Source organism: Grammomys surdaster, unplaced genomic scaffold (assembly GCF_004785775.1).
Source record: "Grammomys surdaster isolate TR1022 unplaced genomic scaffold, NIH_TR_1.0 126278, whole genome shotgun sequence".
NCBI classification, from domain to species: Eukaryota; Metazoa; Chordata; class Mammalia; order Rodentia; family Muridae; genus Grammomys; species Grammomys surdaster.
The window spans coordinates 2,449,987-2,474,999 of NW_021621078.1; the positions used below are offsets into that span (position 1 = coordinate 2,449,987).

Here is a 25,013-nt window from a genome sequence, read left to right on the forward strand (position 1 = left end):
AGGTAAATTAATTGAGACCCATAAGGTATGATGGCTCTGAGAGTCAGGTTTCAAGCCAGGCACTAATAACTATGTTCTTAATTATTTTAGACAGTTAATAGGAAAAACCTGGTTAGAAAGGCAGCCTTGCAATTGGTTTCTGTGAGGAAGGTCGAACCAAATCAGCCAGCCTCAGCTCCACCCTTACCCAACCCTCTACTCCTCAATCCCCATTCCTTTCACCCTTAAGATAAGGAGAGCAGTAAGGAAGCGCATCCTATGCACTGCTGGGCCTGTTACCTGACTGCATGTCCAGGGTGGCCTGCAATTTAGGGGGGCAGTAGATGGCATTTGCTGTGGTTCGAGCAGAGGTTAAGGCAGCTCGGGCTTTCGGCAGATTACTCAGTGCATGGTAAGTTTTGCTTTCTAAAAGCTGTACTTCCACCAAAAGGGCTTTATCATCCATCTTTTTCAACTCCCGCAGCAGTTGAGAACCTGAAAAAGGAAAATACATATGTATTTGTTAGCCTCGGTACCACTCCCACCCCACTCGACCCCACCCCCCCTCTTTTTAAGATAGGAACTTACTATATAGCTCTGGATGGCCTGGAATGTACTATGAAGACCAAGCAAGCTGACCTTAAGGTGTGAGCTGCCATACCCAGACTCCCCACCCCACCCCCAAAGAAAGGTTCAAAGAACACTAGTTGCTCTAGTAGATCACCTGGTTCAATTCCCAGAACCCACATGTTGGTTCACAACCATCTGTAGTTCCAGTTCCCGGGGATCCTGGTGTCCACTCTTTGTGGACACCCCGCATACATATGTGGTACATATACATACATGCAGACAAACAGTCATCATACATTATTTTTTTAATTTAAAAAAAAAAGGGAAGGTTTGTTTTAAATTTGTGACCATGTGACTTTGTGATATATATGCACTTATATATCCAGGCACGATGCCTCTATGCTCAGAGACCAAAAGGACATCAAGCATTCTCCCCTTTCACTTTCTACCTATTTCTCTGAGGCTAAGTCTCTTCCTAACTCTGAGGCTCCTATTTTCTCACATAAGCTGGAAGCAAGCAAGACCCAGTGATCCTCCTGTAACCACATGCCTTGAAGCCAGCAATTTTTCTAGCTTTTGTTGGCCTTGATTTGAATATTATAATTCCATAAAACCTCACTCTCCACTCATGGCAATGAGAAGAAACCTTCTGAAATTCATACAGGTCACTTTTACAGCCCATGCAAGAACTAAATTTCCCTCTAATATGCTTTCAAAGGAAAACTACACTTCTCTGAAGCTTTTATTCTAAAGCAACACTGAAGCTAAGACTCCTATGCACTCACACCTAAGTTTACAGTAAGAATCTCTCCCATCCAGCAATCAAAGAACTATGTGAAAAACTCTGGAAGTAGACACAGTGAAGGCATGACCATAATTACAGCTCTTATAGAGCTGTGGCAGAATGATGTAGCCTGATTGGGCTACATGGTAAGAAACTGCCTCAACAAGCCCAACACAATAAACCAGAGTACAAGGGCTCATGGGCAAGGAAGGAGTTTTAGATATGCCAATATTTTCCAAATATACCTTATTTCTCCAACTCAGAAATGACTAAGATCATTTATACCATGTACAAAAATAACTTCATATGGATAAAAGGCCTAAATATAAGAATTAAGACGATGGTGCACATCTATAGGGAGAAAACGAAAGCAACTATAAAACCTCTCAGGTGTGGTGGTGTACACCTTTAAACTCAGCACTTGGAAAGCAGAAACAGGCAGATCTCTGAGTTTCTAGCCACCCAAGGCTACCTAGTGTAACCTTGTCTCAAAAGAAAACAGCTAAAGACTTTCTATTAATTTTATACCAATAGGATAAACAACAAAAGAAAATGAAAAGGATGAATAGTATGTCATTATAATTTAAGTGTACTTTATTCAACGTGCACACATGTGGGAGCCCAAGCCCAATAGGGGCTCAGCAAACACATGGCAGTTAGAGGACAACTTTGGTTTTTTTTTTTTTTTTTTTTTTTTTTGAGACAGGGTTTCTCTGTGTGGCCCTAACTGTCCTGGAACTAGCTCTGTAGACCAGGTTGGCCTAGAACTCAGAGATCTACCTACCTCTGCCTCCTGAGGTCTGGGATCAAAGGCATGTACCAAGAGGCTTTAAAGGACAACACTTGACAGTCAATCTCACTTGTCACCTCCAGGAATCCAGAAATTAAACTCAGGCCCCTAGACGTGAGTGCAAGCACCTCTACCTTCTGCTCAGCCATTTGCTGGTGCAAAACCTACTTTAAAAGATACCATCAATAAAATAAAAAACTTAACAGGAATGTCGGCTCCACCAACAATCCCAGGACTTGGTAGTTGGAAACCAGAAATTCCCAAAGCAAACTATAATAGCTAAACTAGCTAAATCCAAAAGTTCAGGGGAGAGACGCTCCCTCAGAACATAAGGTACAAAGCAATCCTGGAAGATACTCTATGTCAAACTATGCTCTCCAACACAAACAAATGCACATACACATATGAACATGCATATACACATGCAATCACATCACACACACAGTGTAGTACAGTATACCAATCTGTACTACAAAATGAAAACATCTGAAAAAGTGAAGAAATAACTCAAGGGGGGAAATATTTACAAATACCAATCTTCCTAACTGATGGGACTAAATACTTTCAATTTACTAATGCTAATTAATGGGAATGAAAAATAAAAACAGGGACAGCAAGATGATTCAACTGGTAGCTCGGCACACTGGTATATACCCTTAACCCCACCCAGCACTTAGAAGACAGACGCAGGGGGATTCCTCAATTTGAGGCAAGCCTGGTTTATAGAGCAAGTTCCAGAACAGCCAGGGCCAAACAGAAAAACTCTTGTCTCAAAAATCAAACAGACAAAAAGATAATTCAACTAGTAAAGACATCTGCTGCAAGGCTCTCATGAGTTCAGTCCCCAGAAACCACACAGCAGGTAAGAACTGACTTCCTTGGGTTATCTTCTGACCTCTACAAATACGCCCACAGAGATGTCACACACATGCATTCACACAGATAGATAAATAAACCAATAAGTAAATGTGAAAAATTAGGATTTAACAATCAAGGTAAAACACATTGCTGGGTTTGTAGCTCAGGCTTGCTATTCCAGCACTCAAGATACTAAGGAGTTAATAGTTAAGGCTAGCCAAGGCTACAAACCAAGATCCTGTTACTCTCCCAAACAAACAAATAGACCCTAATAATAATATGCAAATAACTCAAGTAAAAATAAGCAAAGTATCTAAATATATATGTATCATATAAAAATGTTCTACATCCTGGATCATTAAAGAAATGCAAACCAAAACCATAAGGAAATCCTACTTATATACATTAAGGAAACAACAATAAAAGATAGTATTGATGAGGATGTTTCTGCCACTTGGGAAACAGCTTGGTTGCTCTTCAAAAAACTATAGATAGCACTTGACCTAGTAACTCCTCTTCTAGGCCTGCATTCAAAATAAAGAAACAGCAGTATGCCACAAACAGTACAAAATCCTATCATGTGATGAACAGGACACAGCCACAGGCTGGGGAGACTGCTCAGTTGGTAAAGTACTTCTACACCAACATGAGTTTTGATCTCCAGCATCCAAGTGAAAGGTTATTGCAAAGACAGAGGTAGAAGGATCCTCAGGAAATGGTGGCCATCAAGTTTAGCCAATCCATGAACCACCACTCTCAGTGACAGATCCTGTCTCAAAATTAAGGTGAACAATGATTGAAGACACTGAGCGTCAATCTCTGGCTCCATACATACATGAACCAGCACACATACACACAAACGGTACATCAAGTGGACAATTGTTTAGCAATAATGAAGTGCTGACACATGTGACAACATGGGTGAATCTTTTTTTTTTTTTTTTTTTTTTTTTTTGGTTTTTCAAGACAGGGTTTCTCTGTGTAGCCCTGGCTGTCCTGGAACTCACTCTGTGGACCAGGCTAGCCTCGAACTCAGAAATCCGCCTGCCTCTGCCTCCCAAGTGCTGGGATCAAAGGCGTGCGCCACCACCACCCGGCCAACATGGGTGAATCTTGAGAACATTTTTCTAACAAACGATGACCACGTGTTATATGACTGCATTCACAGAAACTGTGCTAAACAGGAAGATCTGTACAGAAATCAAGCAGCAGTTCCCTAGGGCTTGGAAAATGGGGTGAGAAATGAAGAATTAATGAGAAGTGACTAGAGATAGCTTCTTTCTGAACTGATAGAAGCGTTCTGAAATTAGTGGTGGTCATTGTACAGTTAGTGAATACAGTTTTTACCAATAAAAAAAAAAAATCACTGAATTATGTAACTCTGCAAGGTGAATTTTAGGGGTTGGAGAGAGAACTCTGTAAAGTACTTGCCACACAAACCTGAGGACCTGAGTTCATGCCCCAGAACAAAAAAAAAGGAAGAAAAAAAAAAAAGAAAAGAAAAATCAAGGCATGGTGACACTTTTAATCCAAATTCTGGGGAGGCAGAAAAAGGAGAATCCCCAGGAGTTCAATGGCCAGCCAGCCAATGTACCCTAATCAGGAAGTCCTAAGTCCCTGTCTCAAAAACAAGATGGAGTCAGGCATAGTACCATCCACCATTATTTCTAGTACTCAGGAGACAGAGGCAAAGACACTGATGGATCTTGTAAGTTGAGGCCAACTATTCTACATAAAAAGGTTTTGGGCCAATCAATCAATCAATCAATAAGTAGAACATTCCTGAGGAACAATAGGGCTCCTTGAGACCTTGTCTCTAAATGAATGAATAAATAAATCACTCCTGAGGAACACACACACACACACAGAGGAACGAACGAACGTTATAAAGCTAGCTTTTTTAAAAAAGCTACTATCTTCTTAAAACATATGAAACAATTGGCCAGACATGATGGTGCTCAGCTTTAATCCCAACACTTTGGAGTCAGAGGCAGACAGAACTGTTGAGTTTGAGGCCAGCCGGTCTACAGAGAAAGTTCCAACAGAGACACAACAGAGAACCCTGACTCAAAAAATATACGAAGGAAGGAAGGAAGGAAGGAAGGAAGGAAGGAAGGAAGGAAGGAAGGAAGGAGAGGGAGAGAGAGTGCGCCAGCCATTTTGCAGGATAAAAACTAAATACTGGCAATATTTTCTTCAAGGAACCATGGAACTGGCCTGGCCCAGCTGCCTTAGAAGCATGCTCCATAGGTTTTTCACATTAGATCTCATGGCTCCTGGGGCACAGTGTGCCTTCCAATTCCTGAGAAACTGAGGACTCCCTCAGGCAGTGAAGCATTCAGATCACTTAGTGTTTCTCTGGTATGTTCCCTTAGTAGCCAAAGAGGCATGAGACAATTGGCCTTAGACAGTAACTTTGTATACCCTATATACCTTGGAAACAACACTGTATTCTGGCAACTACAACTGTATTGATCCTGGCAACTAACTGTCACTATATTCTGTTGCTGATAAAGATTTAAGAAGTCTCACTGTTCTCAATAAAACTATCATAGCCTCAGTTGTGCTGTGGCCCCTCCAACCTGGCCTGATTTAATTCCTTGAGGCCATTATCAGGTGACCTTAAACCAGTAAGTAAAAGCCAGTGCTTACAGGCTGCCCTCAACAGGGACATGAGATATGGGGATTTAAAAAGAAAGAATAAGGGAGAAAGGGTTAAAAGGTGAGTGACTCTTGGGAATCACATGCACACAAGTATAACAGGGCAGGAGCATTCACTGAGATAAAAAGATGGGAGGCAGGGTTAAAAGAGTAACAAAGTTGCTGGAAGAAAGAGCTGAAGCAGGTATTATCAGTCTATGAACTTCCTGGAGCTCATTAGCAAACTTCACCCTTCTTTCCCTCAAGAGGGATCTCTGGATCCCAGAGTTTGGTCACAGTTAGGAAGAGCAATTAAGAAGAATCAGATGAGCTCTTACTCTCTTACTCTCTTGCCTCTAGCTTCTCCTTGCCCTTCCTCCCTTCCCTTCCCCCTCTCTCCACGTGGTCATGGCCGGCCTCCACTTCTTTCTCTCTTCTCTTTCTCCACCATCTTCTCTCGTTTCTCTCCCTACCTTTGCCCTCTGCCCTGAATAAACCCCCTCCCCCAAAAAAAAAAAAAAAGAAGAATCAGATGCAAGAGGACTAGGAAAAAATTCTAATGATGCTTTTCAGCTTTGAAAAGAAATAAAAACAGTAATAGATCAAAATGACACAGTTAAAACTGAAAATGAAAGTGATCAAGAAAAAAACAGAACACTGGAAACGTATAAGGAAAAATTAGAATCTCAAGATAAATTATGTAGCCTGCCTCCCCCTCCCCCTTCCCTCCCTCCCCCCTCCCCCAAGAGTTGAGGATTCTCCTTCTCCTTGTGCTGATTTTGCTCCCCCCACACACCTCAAATTTCCCCCACTCCCTACCCTGTCCAGTAAGTGCAGTTCCTGACAGTATGTTAACTTTTTTTCTGGGCTTGAGAGATGGCTCAGTGGTTAAGAACACTGGATATTCTTCCAGAGGTCCTGAGTTCAATTCCCAGCAACCATATGGTGACTCACGATCATCTCTAATGACATCTGATGCCCTCTTCTGGTGTGTCTGAAGACAGCTACAGTATATTTACATACATAAAATAAAGCTTTTAAAAAAAAACTTTTTTTCTGATGTTTCACTTCATCTCTTATTGGGTTGTTCAAGAGGTTTCTCACCACCATGAGAGAATTAACTTCTTTTAAGTCACAGTACAAGTCTACCAGCCAAGAGACTATGTATCCAGTGCAAGAGATCAAAAAGACATGGAAGGGCTCTCTTTTACCAGTGAATGAAACATCCAATCCTAATAACCCAAGGCAATGAGTTAGAAATTATATTCCCATTTCATTTAAGACTCTTAAGGATTTTCAGCAGACTTAAGCTCAATATGGACCAACTGTTCCTTTTATATTGTCTCTCCTTGATTCTATTTCTGGGAAAGTTTTCCTTCCCTCTGACAGGAGGATCTTACTGGGGATAAGTATGTACTGTGGAAGACTAATTATTCAGAAAGATGTCGGGCTGGAGAGATGGCTCAGTGGTTGAAAGCACCGACTGCTCTTCCAGAGGTCCTGAGTTTAATTCCCAGCAACCACATGGTGGCTTATAACCATCTGTAATGGGATCTGATACCCTCTTGTAGTGTGTCTGAAGAGAGCAATGGTGTACTCATATACATAAAATAAATAAATCTTAGGAAAAAAAAAAAAAAAGAAAGATGTCAGGACCAAGCTATTAGAAATCAACAAAATAGGGGCTGGAGAGGCTCAGTGGTTAACAGCACTGACTGCTCTTCCAGAGGTCCTGAGTACAGTTACCAGCAACTACATGGTGGCTCACAACCATCTGTAATGGGATCTGATACCCTCTTCTGGTGTGTTTGAAGATAGCTATAGTGTATTTATATACATAAACTAAATAAATCTTTTTTATAAAAAAAAAGAAGTCAACAAAATAATGAACCCTTAACTTTTTTGTTTGTTTGTTTGTTTGTTTTGGTTTTTCGAGACAGGGTTTCTCTTTATAGCCCTGGCTGTCCTGGAACTCACTCTGTAGACCAGGCTGGCCGCGAACTCAGAAATCCGCCTGCCTCTGCCTCCCAAGTGCTGGGATTAAAAACGTGCGCCACCACCGCCCAAACCCTTAACTTTTGAAGTATTAGTAGAAGGCATAGATAAGGATGCTCAATTGACAGATCACATAGCCGTCTGAGATTTGTGGACAAATCAACGCTTTGGTTTTACAGGCATGGCCTAACTTAACAAATTCTGGAATAAAGATTCAAAAAAACCCTCTCTAAAATTAGATGGGGGCCTGATGAGCCATATCAAGATTTTGTTTCTCATCTTTTGCAGGTGGTCAATCATCTGATAGTTGACAGGGAGGCAGGAATGTTTACTGTTAAACAACTAGCATATGAAAATGTTAATGCTACATGCCAGACTGTCAAATGTTCTATTTTTAAAGGGAGATATTATATACTCAAGTACCTTCATATACTCAAGAGTTAACTCTGGCTACAACCCTCCAAGGGTAGGTAATGCCTCAGCTACTGGCAGGCATTCAGCAAGGGGGAAAAAAAGTTTCTTCTTCCTTTTCTTATACATTATATGAATGATATTCTACTCTCTGCTAAAAATAATAAAATGCTACAAGATCTGTTTACAAAAATAAAAATTGGATTTTTTGTTTGTTTGTTTGTTTGTTTTGTTTTGTTTTTCGAGACAGGGTTTCTCTGTGTAGTTCTGGCTGTCCTGGAACTCAGACCAAGCTGAGACCAGGCTGGCCTCGAACTCAGAAATCTGCCTGTCTCTGCCTCCCACGTGCTGGGATTAAAGGCGTGCGCCACCACCGCCCGGCTGGATTAATTCTTTAAGCTTGCATTCCTTATTAAAAGAAATTAAAATTTTTGTTAAATACTTTAAATGACTTAGCATTGGCTTTAACTATTTTATGCCCCTGTAAAATATTAAAAAACAATGCTCCTACATACATACAAGTCTATTCAGAAATTTTGCCAAAAGTTTGATATAACCCCTATCATAGACATTCTTTAAAACCCTCAAGGTACCAGGCAGTGGTGGCACATCTCTTTAATCCCAGCACTTGGGAGGCAGAGGGAGGCGGATTTCTGAGTTTGAGGCCAGCCTGGTCTACAGAGTGAGTTCCAGGACAGCCAGGGCTACACAGAGAAACCCTGTCTCAAAAAACCAAAAAAATAAATAAATAAAAAATAAAACCCTCAGGGTCTATCTCTTGTAAAAAGATATAATGGACAACTTAAATATTATTTAAAAACAAAGGAGGGGGAGCATTGTATGGCTACTCCACATAATATTTTGTCTTCTATATAGACAGTACAATTTTTTTTTTTAATTTGAGGAAGAATACTCTTACTTCTGCAGAACATCTCTGAGCCCTTCCAAAAAAATTCAAAGTCATAGTCCTTTGGAGAGATATTTTGTCTGGCCAACGGAATGTCCCAGATCCAGTAAGTCACTAGAGCAGAGGCTGTGTTTGTTTTTTCTCAGGGTGCTAAAAAGTGAGTATGAATACTTGAAAAACCTATGCCACATGCCTCTCAAGGCAAGTAAGCCAAGCCAACTCCATGGTTCCCTGCAATTTTTAACTTAATAAATCATAAGGGAAATGAGATATTGTTACCATTATTTATAAAGAGCAAGTAGAAACAGGCATGGTACCATGTGCCTGTAATCCTAACAGAGGGACGATAAAGCAGAAGCCTGAACTTAAAAACCTGTCTCAAAAAAATATATAACTGGAAAGAAGGCTCAGTGGTTAAGAACACTTACTGTTCTTGCAGAGAATCCAGTATCCACATGGTGACTTATACTACCCATAGGCATGCACACAGTTTACATACATAATACATGCAGGTTAAACACTTATATACATAAAATAAATCCAACACCAAGCAATAGGAGATTTCTAGGGTATTTAAAGATCATTTAATCCACTGGATCACAAAGGAAAACATGAGTTTCATAACCTCTATGAAAACGTAATAATGTAACAAATCTCATTATATATAATCATATATGCTAATAAAAACATTAAAACAAAACAAAAAACAAAAAACACACCCAACTTCCAAAAATATAAGCACTTAATTTCCTGACATGTCTCTGTGTCTGTGTGTGTGTGTGTGTGTATGTGTGTGTGTGTGTATGTAAGCCAGGTCAACTTGTAGGAATCAGTTTTCTTTCTTCCTTTTCCTCCCTGGGGATCCTCCTTTCTCTCTCTCCCTAGTACTGGAATTAGAAGTCTGGCTTTTTACATGGGTTCTGGGGATCAAACTCAGGTTCTCAAGTTTTCATGGCAAGCATTTTACAAAGTGAGCTATCTCCCCAGTCACCAGAACTTACCTTATCAAAGTTATATAATTCAGTGGGTTGCTTGTTTCAGAATATTCATTAAGTTATACAACTTGCCACCACTAATTTCGGTGTTCCTCTGAAGCTGTACACCTTGTATTCTTGAGACAGGATCTTTCAATGAGACTTGGGGCTGCCTCACAGGTTAGGACAGGCTGACTGACCAGTAAGCCTCAGGGATCCTTCTGTCTCTGTCTCCCAATAATAGGATTGAAGGCCTTGTACTTGAGTTCTAGGAATCAAACTCAGATCCTTGTGTGTGCAGAGCAAGCAAGCATTTGGCCAACTAAGCCATCCCCATTTGTGGACTTTTGATGGAGGCATGATTCACTATGCCCAGCTCCATTTTCAAATTTTAAGAGACTTTAAAGGCCAACAAAATGGCCTGTCACCAAGCCTGAGTTCAATCCAGAATCCACAAGTTAGAAGAATAGAACCAACTCCCTAAAAACTGTCCACTAACCTCCACATACACACTGTGTTATTTGCATACATGCATTCTCCCCACCAAAATAAAAATGTAACAAAAATAAAGTAGATTTGCAGTATATTACAAATAGTAATATAGGGAAAAGAGAGATGGCTCAGCAGTTAAGATTATGTTAAGTTAATGCTCTTCCTGAGGACCTGTGAGTTCAGATCTCAGTACCTATATCAGGCAGTTCACAAACTACTTGTAACTCCAGCTACAGGGATCCAACATTTCTGATTTCCATGATATGCACAGATGTGAAAATATTCACATAAACATATACACATAAAAATAAATATTAAAAAATATTAAAAATACAGGGAAATGGAGAAAAGGCTCAGCAGTTAAAGAGTGCTGGCTGCTCTTCCAGAGGATGCAGGTTCAATTCCCAGCATGCACATGGCAGCTCACAACTGTAACTTATGTCCAGGGGATCCAACATTCTCACACAGACATACATGCAGTCAAAACACCAATGCACATAAAATAAAAAATTACATACACACACACACATAGTAGCTTTATAGTAGCCTATAAAACATTTGTATAATTTAAAAAATTAAATCTGAAATTTACCAAGATATTATGTATAAAATAAACTAAAAAAAAATTCAGCTACTATTTCAATGAAATGACTTTTACTACTTTAAATTTAAAGCTTAAAACTGATGTCTGGTCTATAAAATTGAGATTAACCCCAGCTGGATTCCCAGAAATGTATTCCCATGCTACTAGGTAAACACTAGCACTGAGCTGCACACCCACCCCAGTCTTTCAGAAATCTAAACAGGACTTTACTGTGACAAATTTTATAAATTTGTTAATTTATGAATTGTAAACTACCTGAAATACTTCTTACATACAAGTAAAATGATTATTAACAATCAGTAAGAATAACCAAGTTTGGAATGCACTCATTTAGCTAGTTTAGAGGTCTTATTTTGATTTCCACCAGTTTACTTACCCAAATGCAATGCTTCCTGGTACCTCTTGGTATCAAAATACAAAGACACCAGCCTTGCCTAGGAAAAAGAACAGGCATTGATTACAGGGAACAAGGGGAAAAGCCACAGAAAGAAATCAGAGGTTGAGAGTTACAGAACACTTACTGTTCTATTCAAGTTCTGATGATAACATCAAGTTCAACACAACAACTGAACTCAGCCCCAGCACTATTTCTTACTATGGCCAAATGACTGTGAACTACACCATAGTGTATCTTCTATACCAAAATAGCAAGAGTACCTCAAAACTTTGAGAAGAAATCAAAATACTTTAAAGGAAAGTCACCAAGCATGGTAGTTCACATCTATAAATCCAGAATTCAGGAGACTTGAAACAAAAAAGTTTACCAAAGGTCTGAAGCTATCTTGAGCTGTAGAATAAGACACTGTTGCGAAAGAAAGAAAGAAAGAAAGAAAGAAAGAAAGAGAGAGAGAGAGAGAGAGAGAGAGAGAGAGAGAGAGAGAGAGAGAGAGAGAGAAAGAGAGAGGGGGCGGGCAAAGAAGAAGGGGGAGCAGGCGGGCGGGAGGGAGGGAGGGAGGGGACTTCTAGCAGGGACATTCAAGAACCCTCAGGTGACAGTGGTACTACTTACACTTACATCTTATCTAACTACAGATCTGAAGCCAATGTTAGTAGACACTTACCTCCAGTGCTTGGCGTAAGAAAGTTCTTTTCTCTGATTTGGCCCATTCGATGCACTCTAAACATAGCTCGACCTGCCAAGAGAGACATACATGTAACATGATGCCCTTACCTTCTTCCAACTAAGCACAATTAGAAGCAGGAAAGCTCTAACTCCCTTCTTTCAGATCCCAAATGTTATTCACAGTCCATAGGATGCTGGCCCACGAGACCTCAAAATGTAATGCTTACACTGTAATCAAGAAGCAACTTGGCTTTTAAAAATTATATTCTAGCTGGGCGGTGGTGGCGCACGCCTTTAATCCCAGCACTTGGGAGGCAGAGGCAGGCGGATTTCTGATTTCGAGGACAGCCTGGTCTACAGAGTGAGTTCCAGGACAGCCAGGGCTATTCAGAGAAACCCTGTCTTGAAAAAAACAAAAAAAAATTTATATTCTTTGGCCCCTGCATGCACACCTTTAGTTCTAGCATTTGGGAGAAAGTAGTAGGCAAATCCCCACGAATTCCAGGCCAACCAGCCTGGTCTACATAATGATTTCCATGACAGCCAGGGAAATACAGAGACCATCTCAATAACAAAAGAGTATTCTTTGGAAAAAGCTTCCACTTTTACCTTCCTACTAGATATTCAGAATTTTTTAACACATAGTCCTGGAATGTCTATTTTTATGACATTGTAGGTATCTTTAAAGCACAACTGTATAGTAAACACTGTGACTATGCTAGTAAAAAGAGGTAAAACTCCACACACACAAAAAAAACCTTGTTCCTAACAGCTGGGAGGCTCAAAACATCTAGCTCACTCTTTCTCCTAAACACTATTATCATTCACACAGAAAAACAAATACAGTAAACTTAGTTTATATTAAAGGGGAAGACAGGGGTTAGAGAGATGGCTCAGCGATTAAGAGCATTGGCTGCTCTTCCAGAGGACCTGTGTTCAATTCCCAGCATCCACATGGTGACTCACAGCCATCTGATATCATCTTCTGGTGTGTCTGAAGACAGTGACGGTGTACTCAGATAAATAAAATAAATAAATCTTTTTTTTTTTTTTTTTTTAAAAAGGTTGCTAATAAGACTACAAGGTGATGAAATGAGAAACTGAACTTTCTGGAGAACTAATGCAATGGGTTCTTTTGTAAATTCAAAGTTCTTCTGAGAGATGCTGTGAGAGAGGAAAACTGAAGAGAGTAATCTAACGCGATGAGAATGACAAGTAAACAAAACAACACTGAGACAATTCACTAGGACTAGGCTAATGAATTCTAACTAACTCCTCACTGAAGCCCCCTGGTGGCTACTTAATCTGCAAAAACTAAACTAAAAGCAAGCCAATCACAACCTTAAGAGTTTTGCAGTATGTTATAAAAAGTCAAATTCAAGATATATTCATGATATGGATAAACTGAAAATATTCTGAATTTTTTTCTGTGTTTCCAAGACAGAGTTTCTTTCTGTAGCCTTGACTACTCTAAAACTAGCTCTGTAGACCAGGCTGTCCTCCAACTCACAGAGATCCACCTGCCTCTGCTCCTGAGTACTGGAAGTAAAGGCATAGGGTACCACCACCTGGCTGTTTTGAATATTTTTAACAAGAAAAATACAATAGTCTTAAGTCATATATAACTTGTGAGGCTAGGAAAATGGAGTGCTTTTCCAAATAACACAAAATGAATGCTGAGAAACTGATATATTCCTCTATACTATGTTGTACTTCAATAAATACTCCAAGGGGTTAAAGAGATGGCTCAGCAGTTAAGAGCACTGGCTGCTCTTCAGAGGACCCAAGTTCAATTCCCAGGACCCACATGTGACTCCAGTTCCAGGGGATCTAATACCCTCACACAGACAAACATACATGCAGGTAAAACATCAATGCACATAAAATAAAAAACTCCAAAATAGTCCTAAGCAAGAGACAGCTGAGTCTACTCTAGCATCTCACCCACCTTCATTTCCCTGATAATCCAGATGGTAAGCTATTTTCACAAGGTCACACATCAGCTTTCCCTATCCCCAGAGTTCTTTCTGCCTTAACCAGGACTTTAGTTAAGGTCACTACAGACACGTTCCTACAACAAGAAAGTTTCTGTGCCTTACAAATGAATTTGAAATCTATTTTCAATTACTGAGTATACTGGTTTGCTTTATCTATAATAATAATTAAGAAACCAGTGCCAGGCCCAGAGGAAAAAATTTAAAGATCATGGAGCTTGCTACAGTTATTTTGTCTCAGTGACTTAGTTTTTGCTTCCACCATGTGGATACCAAGAATGGTCATCAGGTTTGGCAGCAGGCATCTTTACCAGATAAGCCATTTCACCAACCCTTCCCTCCTGTATTATTGATACAAAGCTCTTTAACACAAGTCTAGCTCCCTTAACAATTTCTCAGACTTCCTCGGGCCTCAATAGTACTAAAACAGTGAGCCATCTATGCCTTCCTTCTCTATGTTTTCACATTACCAGAAAATTTTAAAGAACCAAGAATAAACAATGTATCAATTTCCCCACAACAAAAACTTTTGAGTCATCTAGACAAGGAAAGGTGAGGTATATTCATATGTCCGTTAAATAAACTCATATCTAGGGGCTGAAGAGATGGCTAATCAGTTAAGAGCACTGGTTGCTTTTCTAGAGGACCCAGGTTCAATATTCAGCACCTTCACAGGGCCTCACAACTGTCTAATTCCACAGTCCCCAAGGATTCAACAACCTCTTCTAGCCTCTGAGGACACAACCTGGTGCACAAACACACATGTACACAAAACATCCATATATATAAAAAAAATCAGTAAGTTTTAAAAAAAAAAGCCTCAGATCTTAATTCAAGAAAATATTTTCTGAACACCCAAGGCCTGATATTCCTTCTCCTTCAAGTACTAATTATGTAATTCCTTTAAGACAAACTACTCTTAGGGGCCAGAAAGAGAGCTCTGCTGTTAAAGACAACTGGCAGCTCTCGAAGGAGACCTGGGTTTGGTTCCCAGCACCTACATGGCAGCTCACAATGGCCTGTAATCCCAGTTTTAGGGGGTCTAACATTCTCATCTGACATGTTCAGGCACTGAACACACATGGTGCACTTATGTTCATATAGGCAACACACTTATGCACATAAAATAAATCTAAAAAAAAAATAATTAAATAACCATAGAATGTGACATGTACTGGAAATGAGGAAAGCCTTGAGTTACCTCCAGGTATAGTTCCTGAGTGAAACTATGTTAAAGATGATAAGGCAAATGTATAATTCTCGTTTAAGGCAAAAAAAAAAACAGAAATATAACATGTATAAAATACAATGTGGGTCACTGAAGAAGTTAAGATCACATCAACATTAACAAGAAAAAAACCTGAGACAGGATTACAGAAGGAAAACCGCACATGAGGAGCAGATGGGTTCTCAGCAAACCAAGCCCAGAACAGTATTCAGAAAGGAGAGAGTGAGGCGCTGTACTGTACTATATTCCAGAAAGCCAGGAACTACCTCAAGCTGACAGTGGGAAGCCACTGAAGGCTTAAGCAAGAACAGAAAAGATACAAAATTTTTAGAAGGCTAGTTGGTAAAATATCTTTGAAAATAAGCCAGGCAGTGTTGGTGCACACCTTTAACCTTAGCACTCAAGAGGCAGAGGCACACAGATCTCTTGAGTTCAAGGCTACAGTAAGATGGTCTCTAAAGAAAACAAGAAAATCCAAAAATTAAAACAAAATTTAAAAAAAGACAAAATAGCTAAAAGGAAAACGAATATAAATCCAGGCAGCAATGGTGCATGCTTTTAACCACAGCACTCAGACGGCAGGGGCAGGAGGGGCTCCTCAGCTCCAGGACAACACATAGAAACCCTGTCTCAAAAAAAAGAAAGAAAAAGAAAAAAAAAAGAGAGGAAAAAAAAAGAAGAAAAGAAAGCATTGGGGGAGGCAGGGAGAAAGAAAGTATGGAAGTCAGGTGTGGTAACACACGCCTATAATCCAGAAAGCTGTCCTCTGACACCCCCAAACATGCATCACAGAACATGGGTACACACACAAAGTAGAATTTTTTTTTTAATAGCAAATAACCTATAACTATCAAAAAAATCCAATCAATGGAATAGACAGGATTTTTTTTGATAAAAGTTAAATTGCTAATTGTCAAAAAAAAAGTCTTTACTAAACACTGAAGTTACACACACGTACAAACATGACAAAATGTAGCCAGGTATGGTAGTGCACACCTTTAATGGCAGCACCTGGAAAGCTAAAGAGGATTTCAAGTTTCACAGCAGCCTGAGCTATGAGAGCCTGACTCTGAAGGACAAGTGAGCCAGCATGGGTAATCCTAGCACTCGCAAAGCAGATGCAGGAAGATCTCTATTGGTCTGAGGCCGGTTGGCATACCTAATAAATTCCAGACCAGTCAGGGCCACACAGTGAGACATCTCTAGAAGAGGACAGATTAATTATTTAACTTTTCTACAACATGCCTGAGTACTTCCTTTTACTCTAAGAAAAGGAAGGAAGGTCATTAATTGGCGAAATGAACAACTACAATGTACAGAAATGAGAGAGAGAGAGAGAGAGAGAGAGAGAGAGAGAGAGAGAGCGCGAGCGCGCGCACAAACATGGAGCCATATAACAAAGGCCAGTAAGTCCCACTGATCAAATAAAGAGCACCAAGTTATGAGCTGAGGACTTCCACAAAGGACTAAGGATTAAAGGCCTGGTGGCGTATGCTTTTAATCCTAGCACTCCAGAAGAAGAGGCAGGTGGATCTCTCTGAATCCCAAGCCAGTCTCAGTCAGCATAGTGAGTTCCAGGTTAGCCAAGGAAACATAGTGATATTGTCTCAAAAAAAAAAAAAAAAACTGAAGAAAAAAATTATTTTTAACCTAAAAAGTTCAAAGTAGCATTTAGTAGTCAGAAGCCAACATTCATTGGTCAGCCTATCTTAAGAAATTCTACTTCAGACCAAAGATGAACTCATGAATATAAAGTACAATTTATAAAACAAGTTTAAGACTTGATAAAAAAACTAAATATTTTAAAAAACATTTCTAAAAAGTATGTTTCTTTAATTCACCAAATAACTATAATACTTTGATTCAAAAATATTTATCTAAATATTATCTATTTTTGAGCTACTATCATCAACCAGAAACAAGGAAACTGAAGAGTTCAAATAAAGGTGATAGCTTGGCTTTATCAGAGTGGGGCTGGAGCAATGACTCAGCGGCTATGAGCCCATACTGTTCTTTTAAAGGACCTGAGTTCATTTCCCAGCACCCACATAACGGTTTACTGCCATCCATAAGACTAGTTCCAGGGTATCTAATGCCCATTTCTGGCCTCAAAGAGCACCAGACACGTATGTAGTACATATACATACATGTTGGCAAAACACTAATACTAATATGAATAAATAAATAAATAAATAAATCTAAAAATAAAAAATAAAAAAGCATCAAAGCAAGAAAACAGACTCACCGGGCAGTGGTGGCACACGCCTTTAATCCCAGCACTTGGGAGGCAGAGGCAGGCGGATTTCTGAGTTTGAGGCCAGCCTGGTCTACAGAGTGAGTTCCAGGACAGCCAGGGCTACACAGAGAAACCCTGTCTCAAAAACCAAAAAAGAAAAAAAAAAGAAAACAGACTCAACAAAATGTAATTCCAAAGTAGGATCCATGTGTCCTGGATTTCTGAAATCCCTCACTCAGTCCAATATACTACTGTGGAATTTTGTTTTTACCTGCAAGTTCACCTCAGACACAGAAGATAATCAGACATATTGAGCAACTGGCAATTCCAGCCCCTGACTTTATGTATTATCTATCATACATCTTATATATTATCTGCCTTCCCTCTTAGAATGTAATCTTCATGAGAGTATTACTGCATTTTTTCGACTTTATCCCTACTGGCTATAGTATTACTATAGGCACTCAGTAAATACTGGTTCCAGAGAGGACCTCTTTTGAAAAGCTCAAAGTCCAGTTTAAACTTGTAAGTAACATGTATAAAAACATCAGTCACTTCCCAACACGTGAAACACAACAGATGGATGCTTACCCCTTAATAAAGGCACGTAAGCCATACAAAACGTACAAGAAAGGATGTCACAAGGCTTAATTGGTGCTCATAAGAAACTTCGTGACACAAGATGAAAGGTACCACAGACACAGAAAACATTACAAAGGTGTGGCAATACAATACCTCAAAGACAAGAATCAGTTTGTGACCCTGATGTAATGAGGATTCCAGGGACCACTGACAATCTCCACTTACAAAGCAAAGCATGGAACAGACTCAAAGTATCAAATGCCCTGTAACAAAGAGAAACTGACATGATAAGTCCTGAGCATGCTCCCAGCTGTCCCTTCCACACAGCACCACAGTGAAGTAAGTACACATCTTTCACTGAGACACACTGCTTTCCATACTATCTGCTTCCTGTCATTCATAGAACTTACCTCCTGCCCTGTAGCTGCTTCCATATCTAGAAACAGATCAAGAAGAGACCGAACCAGACGAGCTGCTTTAGCTTTACTGATGGAATTCAAGAAAGGTCGTACATACTTCAGGAGTCCTCCAAGCTCTGTGTAGATGGCAATTCAGAAAATAAAATGAAATATTAGAAACAAAAATCTTCATTTAAAAATCTGGGCCTCAAGGGCTTGAGGTACTTGATGCTAAGTCTGATAGCCTATCTTGGACCCCGGACCCAATTCCTGCCAATTGTGTTTTAAGCTCCACACAAGCACAAGGCATGCGTGTATCTCCCAAATACACACAAATAAATACATTAATAAAATAAACTCCATTAAACTCTATTTAAGAAAACTGAGCCACTATAATAAAAATCATACCTGGTTTCAGTCTAATGGAACACTCTAGAAGTTTTAACAATTCCCATCAAAGCCAGGTGTGGTGGTAGGTCACACCTGTATTCCTAGCACTTAAGCAGGAAGTCGAAGAATTACTGTGACTCTGAGGTCAGTCACATAATGAGTTCCAAGTCTACAGTATGAGATGCTGACTTAATTTTTTTAACTCACACAAGTAATAGAACACCAACAATGTTATCAGCTACCAAGGTTATACTCCACTCCCACTTATTCTCTGAATCACTATGAAAACCTGGGAAAGACCCATCTATTTATCCATTTAAATGAAAGAAACACAGCAAAGTACTTCTGTTATCAAGAAGAGTTTTATAAAACATGAACTATGCTGTGCACCTGCCACTGTGGACAACCACAACCAGCAAATATCAAGTCACAAGGGTAATCTTTTCACCCTCCAAATCTATGCCTTAGCAGTTTCCCTCAAACAGAGGTTTCCAACTCCAGGCCTTTAAAGTGTCCCTGTGCAGCCTTTCAGCAATAACCCTTCTTTGCCACAGTGAGATCAGGATGACTCGTCCTTAGTAAGTTTCATTATACACTTTAAAAATTCCTCACTAATCTCCAAAACCTAAGTCTAAAGTAATGACTTAAAAAGCTGTCCATTACAGAGAACCCATCTCAAAAAACCAACCAAACATAAAGCTTTCTTCTCCCTTTTAGAAGAAAAGAGGGCAGTTCAGGAAATCTAAGGGAGTGACTTTGGTAGCAATAGAGAAGTGCTTGTTAAACAGGAAAAATTAGACAATGCTTTGTTTTGTTTTAGAGACAGGGTTTCACTATGTAGCCCTGGCTGTCCTAGAATTTACTCTGTAGACCAGGCTGGCTTCAAACTCAAGAATCCACCTGCCTCTCCTTCCCAAATACTAGGATTAAAGATATGTGCCACCATCACCCAGGGACAATGTTTTTAGGATTTATTTTTATTGTTTTTAATTACATGTGTGCAACTGCAAATAAGAGCAAATGTCCTTAGAGGTCAAAGATCAAAGAACTCAAGCTGCCCTTAGAGCTAGAGTTACAGGTGGTTGTGAGTGATGGAGATCAAGCGTGGGTCTTCTCAGACAATAACAAGCGTTCTTTACTGAGCCATGTCTCCAACCCCTAGACAATGCTTTAACTAAACAAGAAGTATTTTGGGAATGTAGGTTGGAGCAATCCTAGTGCCAGTGTCTTTAATATTCTCTAATTGTAGACTCATCCTCCTGAGAATTCTAATTCAGGGCAAGCAAACTTTGCCCTCCTGAAAACAGAAATTCCGCGTCCTTGAAATCCTCCTCTGCTGAAGTCAGAGGATGCACAGAACTATGTGAGGTGCTAAAGGGGAGCTACGCAGAATGGAAACGCTCATCCCTTCACTCCCCAGGACTGACTTGATATCTAAGGCTTCTTGCCATTTTGTGTTCTCATTTATGCTCATATACTCACTGTACGCCTACTTTCAAGGTGCCTTCATGGCAGAAGCCCACCTGAGTATCTCCTAACCTCCACAAGTTCTATATAGCCTTTAGAGGCTCAGCTAAGGAACTACCGAGTCTTCCACACAAACACCAGTCAACAGTAAATTTTTTTCCCTCTTCAAATTTCTTCTTGTGCCCTTCTAGCTGCTTCCATTCTCTTCTGTTCACCGTGAGTTAAACAGTTCTGTCCAACTTGTGCCCTCCCTACTAAACAAGTGGAAGCTCTGGAATAACTGGCAAAATAAATCTCTTGCCCTTAGGGAAACAAAAAAAAAAATTCCTAGCCCCACATGGAGTGCCCCAGCACTCAGGAAGCTAGGGCTGTAGGATCACAATGAGTGAGTTCAAGGACTACATAGTGAGTTTGGCACATAGCCTGGACTACGTAGAGATCTACTGTCTCAAAAGAACAGAAATGAGATTCTGTCTACATGCGCGCGCACACACACACACCAGACTGCATTTATGCAAATTTTAATTATTCTATACAAGCATAGATTGTTCGTGTAGAGGCTGGAGGAGCACCTAGCTGGCATGTGCTCCACTACTGAGAGACATACAGCCCTAGTTCATGAAGGCTTTATTTATTTATAGAACTAGTCTGACTCAATAATAATTCTTCCATATTTTCCTATTATGTTTGAAAACTGTGATTTTAGTGACTTAATATGTTCAAAAAGCAGCCTACTCCAATCTTGATCAAAGAATTTTTTGAAACAAATCTGTATCTTTTTTTTTTAAGCAAATCGTATCTCCTTCCACTGTCTTCCAGTATTTTAAGGTAACTATCATTCACATTTCCTCAACCTTCCTGTTCTCAAAGCTAAAGATCGACTGTTACTGTTTCAAATGTTCCTCCAGTGTCCTTGTTTCCAATGACTTATCTCCTCAGTCCCTCTCCTGAGTAAGTTATGTTGGTAAAAGAACTTCTGATATGCTTGTGGTAACTAGAACTGAAGAAAATGCTCAAAGAGGGTTCTCAGAGTAGGACAGAGTTGGCTACCACATAACTACTACAAAGCAGTTCTTTTATTGTTTGTTTGTTTGTTTGTTTTTCGAGACAGAGTTTCTCTGTATAGCCCTGGTGTGTACCTCTACTGCCTGGTGAGGACCTATCTTTATTTGTTTTTGTTTTTTTCGAGACAGGGTTTCTCTGTGTAGCCCTGGCTGTCCTGGAACTCACTCTGTAGACCAGGCTGGCCTCGAACTCAGAAATCCGCCTGCCTCTGCCTCCCAAGTGCTGGGATTAAAGGCGTGCGCGCCACCACTGCCCGGCAAAGCAGTTCTTTTAAAAAGTATGGGGAAGTGTTTTTTTTGAGAAATGGTCTCCCTGTGCAGCACAGGCTAGTATCAAACTCACAAAACTCCTGCCTCCAACTCTTATCTGCTGGGATTATAGGAGTATATCTCTATAACTCAGCAGCAAGATGACATTATTGGTTCACACTAAATCCATTATGGTATTTTTTTGCATAGAGTATTATAAAGGTATATAATTCTACATCTTTCTTTCAATAACTATTTCATATAATATTATATATATACATATATATATACATATATGTGTGTATATATATGCATATATATATATAAAATATATGTATATTCATTCTTACTTTCATAACTAAACTAATCTTCCTAGCTTTGGCAGTAACTCTGACTCTTTTTTTTTTTTTTTTTTTTTTTTTGGTTTTCTGAGATGGGGTAACTGACTCTTAAATGTACTCTGTACTGACTACAAAAGTAACAGGCCTTCTGCTATGGCTTTAACCATAGGGACCAGATATTGATCCCCCACCCAAAAAAAAAAAAAATCAAGGAAAATCAATATGATTTCTCAAGTTTGGAAACAATTATTAATATATTTCAATAATTATTCAGCCTACTATAAACATATAACCTATACCTATCATTTAATATTCAGGCAAATAATAAAATAGCCCACTCACATCAAATATATATTCTATCTCATTCTTCTACTCTACATTTGGCAAACTTCTGTGAAAAGCCAGATAGTAAATATTTTTAGCTTTGCAAGGTTACATGGTCTTAGATGATAGCAGCTTATAAATGACTCCACTGCAATACAAAAAACAATCAGAAACACAGAAATAGATGTGACCATGTTCAATTAAACTTTGTTTGCAAAGGCAGGTGACATGTCCTCTGCAAATTTACTAGTTTTGAAGGTGAGATTAGAATAGTCTGTTCAAAATAACCCAGTTTTAATTAAAATCTTCTACTTAATCACCTATCCCAGGTCATTAATTTCATTTTGTAGTAATTTTTTGTTGTTTATTTTCTTTTGTTTTGTTTGGGACAGGGTTTCTCTATGTAGCCCTGGCTGCACTGGAACTTACTCTGTAGAGAGGCTGTCCTGGAACTCACGGAGTGCCTGCCTCTGCCTCCCAAGTACTGGAATTAAAGGCTTGCACCACCACCACCCAGGCTAGTTTGTAGTATCTTCCTCGTCTTAGCTTTCTAAAAGGTGGAATAACATTTGCTAGCTCAGTGTTCATATACTTTGCCCTCCATGATTTCCCTGATTAAGTGGTTCTGCATTCACATCCACCAGTACTCCTTTGACATCAACGAACAAAATTGTCAGAGACAAGAAAAACTTAGAAGGACCATGTTCTCTCTCTTCTCTCACCTACCTTGTCTTTAATTCTTTCTGATGTTATTTCTATCTTTTCTGTTTGAAAATCATTTTCCTTCCTAGAAAAGGCAGAAGTGAAACATGAACTAAGTATTCTGCCTTTGTCACTAGCATCTGCTACCATTATTTTCTAAGTACTAATTATTCTCACCTTAACAGAGGAACAAATGATCTGATCTTATTTTAAATCTCCTTTCCTATTTTAATCTATCAGTATTGAGTATTCATTCTTAGATATACTCAGTTTATTTCCATGTTTGTATATTGCTTTAATTTCTGAAAATCATATTCCTAATTTCATTGGAATTATCTGCAATTAATGATCAGAATCTCCTTCTTAGAATCTAACAAATTCAGCAGACTTTTTTTTTTCAAGTTTTCCGAGAAAACGTCCACAGACCCTGAGCTCAGGCACCTTGTTTGCTAATGCTCAAACTACTCTCAATCACTACTACACATCATACCTTTATCTTAATTAACCTCCTAGTAATATTTCCACCTGCGATCCTGTCATAAACTTTTTAGGCAGGGTACTTAGCAGTGCTAGGTAACTATGAAATGCACAATAACACAAAATTGGAGAATAAGGGAATAGACATGTTTTCAAAACTAAAAGTCAACAGATCTGTCAAATAACTATTGCATAGATAGGTAAATACAACTGGCTTCAAGTCCTCCGTATGATTTCTAGTCTGTGAATACTGACCAGTAAGAATCAAACTGTCTTACAAAAGTAGGCTAAAAGTGTTTTTGCAAACCATAGTATTTCACCTATAAAATTCCAGCAAGTGGCCAGGCATGGTACCACACACCTTTATGGGAGGGAAAGACAGGCGGATCTCTGCAGGTTTAAGGCCAGCCTGTTCCACATAGTAAGTTTCAGGACATCAAGAGGTACACAGAGTCACTATCTCAAAGGGAAAAAAATATCCAACCAGTAAAGCATTAGAGAGGTGAGAATGAAGGAGAAAGGCATGAAATGGGGTTTCAGTACCTCACTAGAAAAACATTAATGAAACACTCACTGTATATATTAAACACAAGGTTGTTTTTGTTGTTTTCTTGAGACAGGTTCTCACTATATAACCCTGACTATCCTAGAATTCACTACATAGACCAGGCTAGCCTCACACTTAAAAAGATCAGCCTGCCTCTGCCTCCCAAGTGCTGAATAACAGGCATGAACCATCCACATCTTTACTTAACTTTCTACTGATTGAGGCAGTAACTAAAAAGATAAATTATCATTAGTTGCAAAAGATCTTAGTTTATAAGTCCAAGATTTTTTTAAGATTGATTTATTTCTTTTATTGTATACACTGTCACTGTCTTCAGAGACGCCAGAAGAGGGCATCAGATCCCATTACAGATGGTTGTGAGCCACCATGTGGTTGTTGGGAATTGAACTCAGGACCTCTGGAAGAGCAGTCAGTGCTGTTAACCACTGAGCCACCTCTCCAGCCAAGTTTAAGAACTTTTGTTATACTATCTCCACCATCCTCTTGGCTTACTAAACTAAACTTAAAAGAGAGAGAGAGAGAGAGAGAGAGAGAGAGAGAGAGAGAGAGGGGGAGGGAGGGAGGGAGGGAGGGAGAGACTTATGAAGTGACTTACCAGAACTCTCTTCATTCTAATCAAATAAATTCTAACTTCACTTTAACTTCTTTTAATATTTACTTATGCTATGTGCATGAATGTATATCTGTGCACCATGTGCATGCCTGGTGCTCTTGGAGGTCAGAAGAGGGCATCAGATCCCCTGAGACTGGAGTTACAGACCGTTGTGAGCCACTCTGTGGGTGCTGGGAACCAAATCCCGGATCCTCTATAAGAGCAACAAGTGCTCCTAACTCTTGAGCCATCTATTCAGCCCCTCTAAGGTCACTCTGAAGTGATATGACTTACCCATTTTAAGTTTAAACAAGCTTATGATACTATGACTTTA

At 39.4% G+C, this 25,013-nt stretch overlaps 1 protein-coding gene across 1 annotated transcript in view; it reads right to left on the minus strand.

Annotated features, from left to right (window-relative positions):
- The window catches only part of Psmd11 (proteasome 26S subunit, non-ATPase 11), a 41,029-nt gene that overhangs the window by 12,651 nt on the left and 3,365 nt on the right, over positions 1-25,013 (minus strand). The window contains exons 3-6 of the mRNA XM_028759402.1: positions 18,518-18,642; positions 12,066-12,137; positions 11,381-11,438; positions 280-474 (exon numbers count right to left, since the gene is read on the minus strand). Of these exons, the coding sequence (XP_028615235.1) occupies positions 280-474; positions 11,381-11,438; positions 12,066-12,137; positions 18,518-18,642 (450 nt within the window). The remainder of the gene's footprint in view (positions 1-279; positions 475-11,380; positions 11,439-12,065; positions 12,138-18,517; positions 18,643-25,013) is intronic.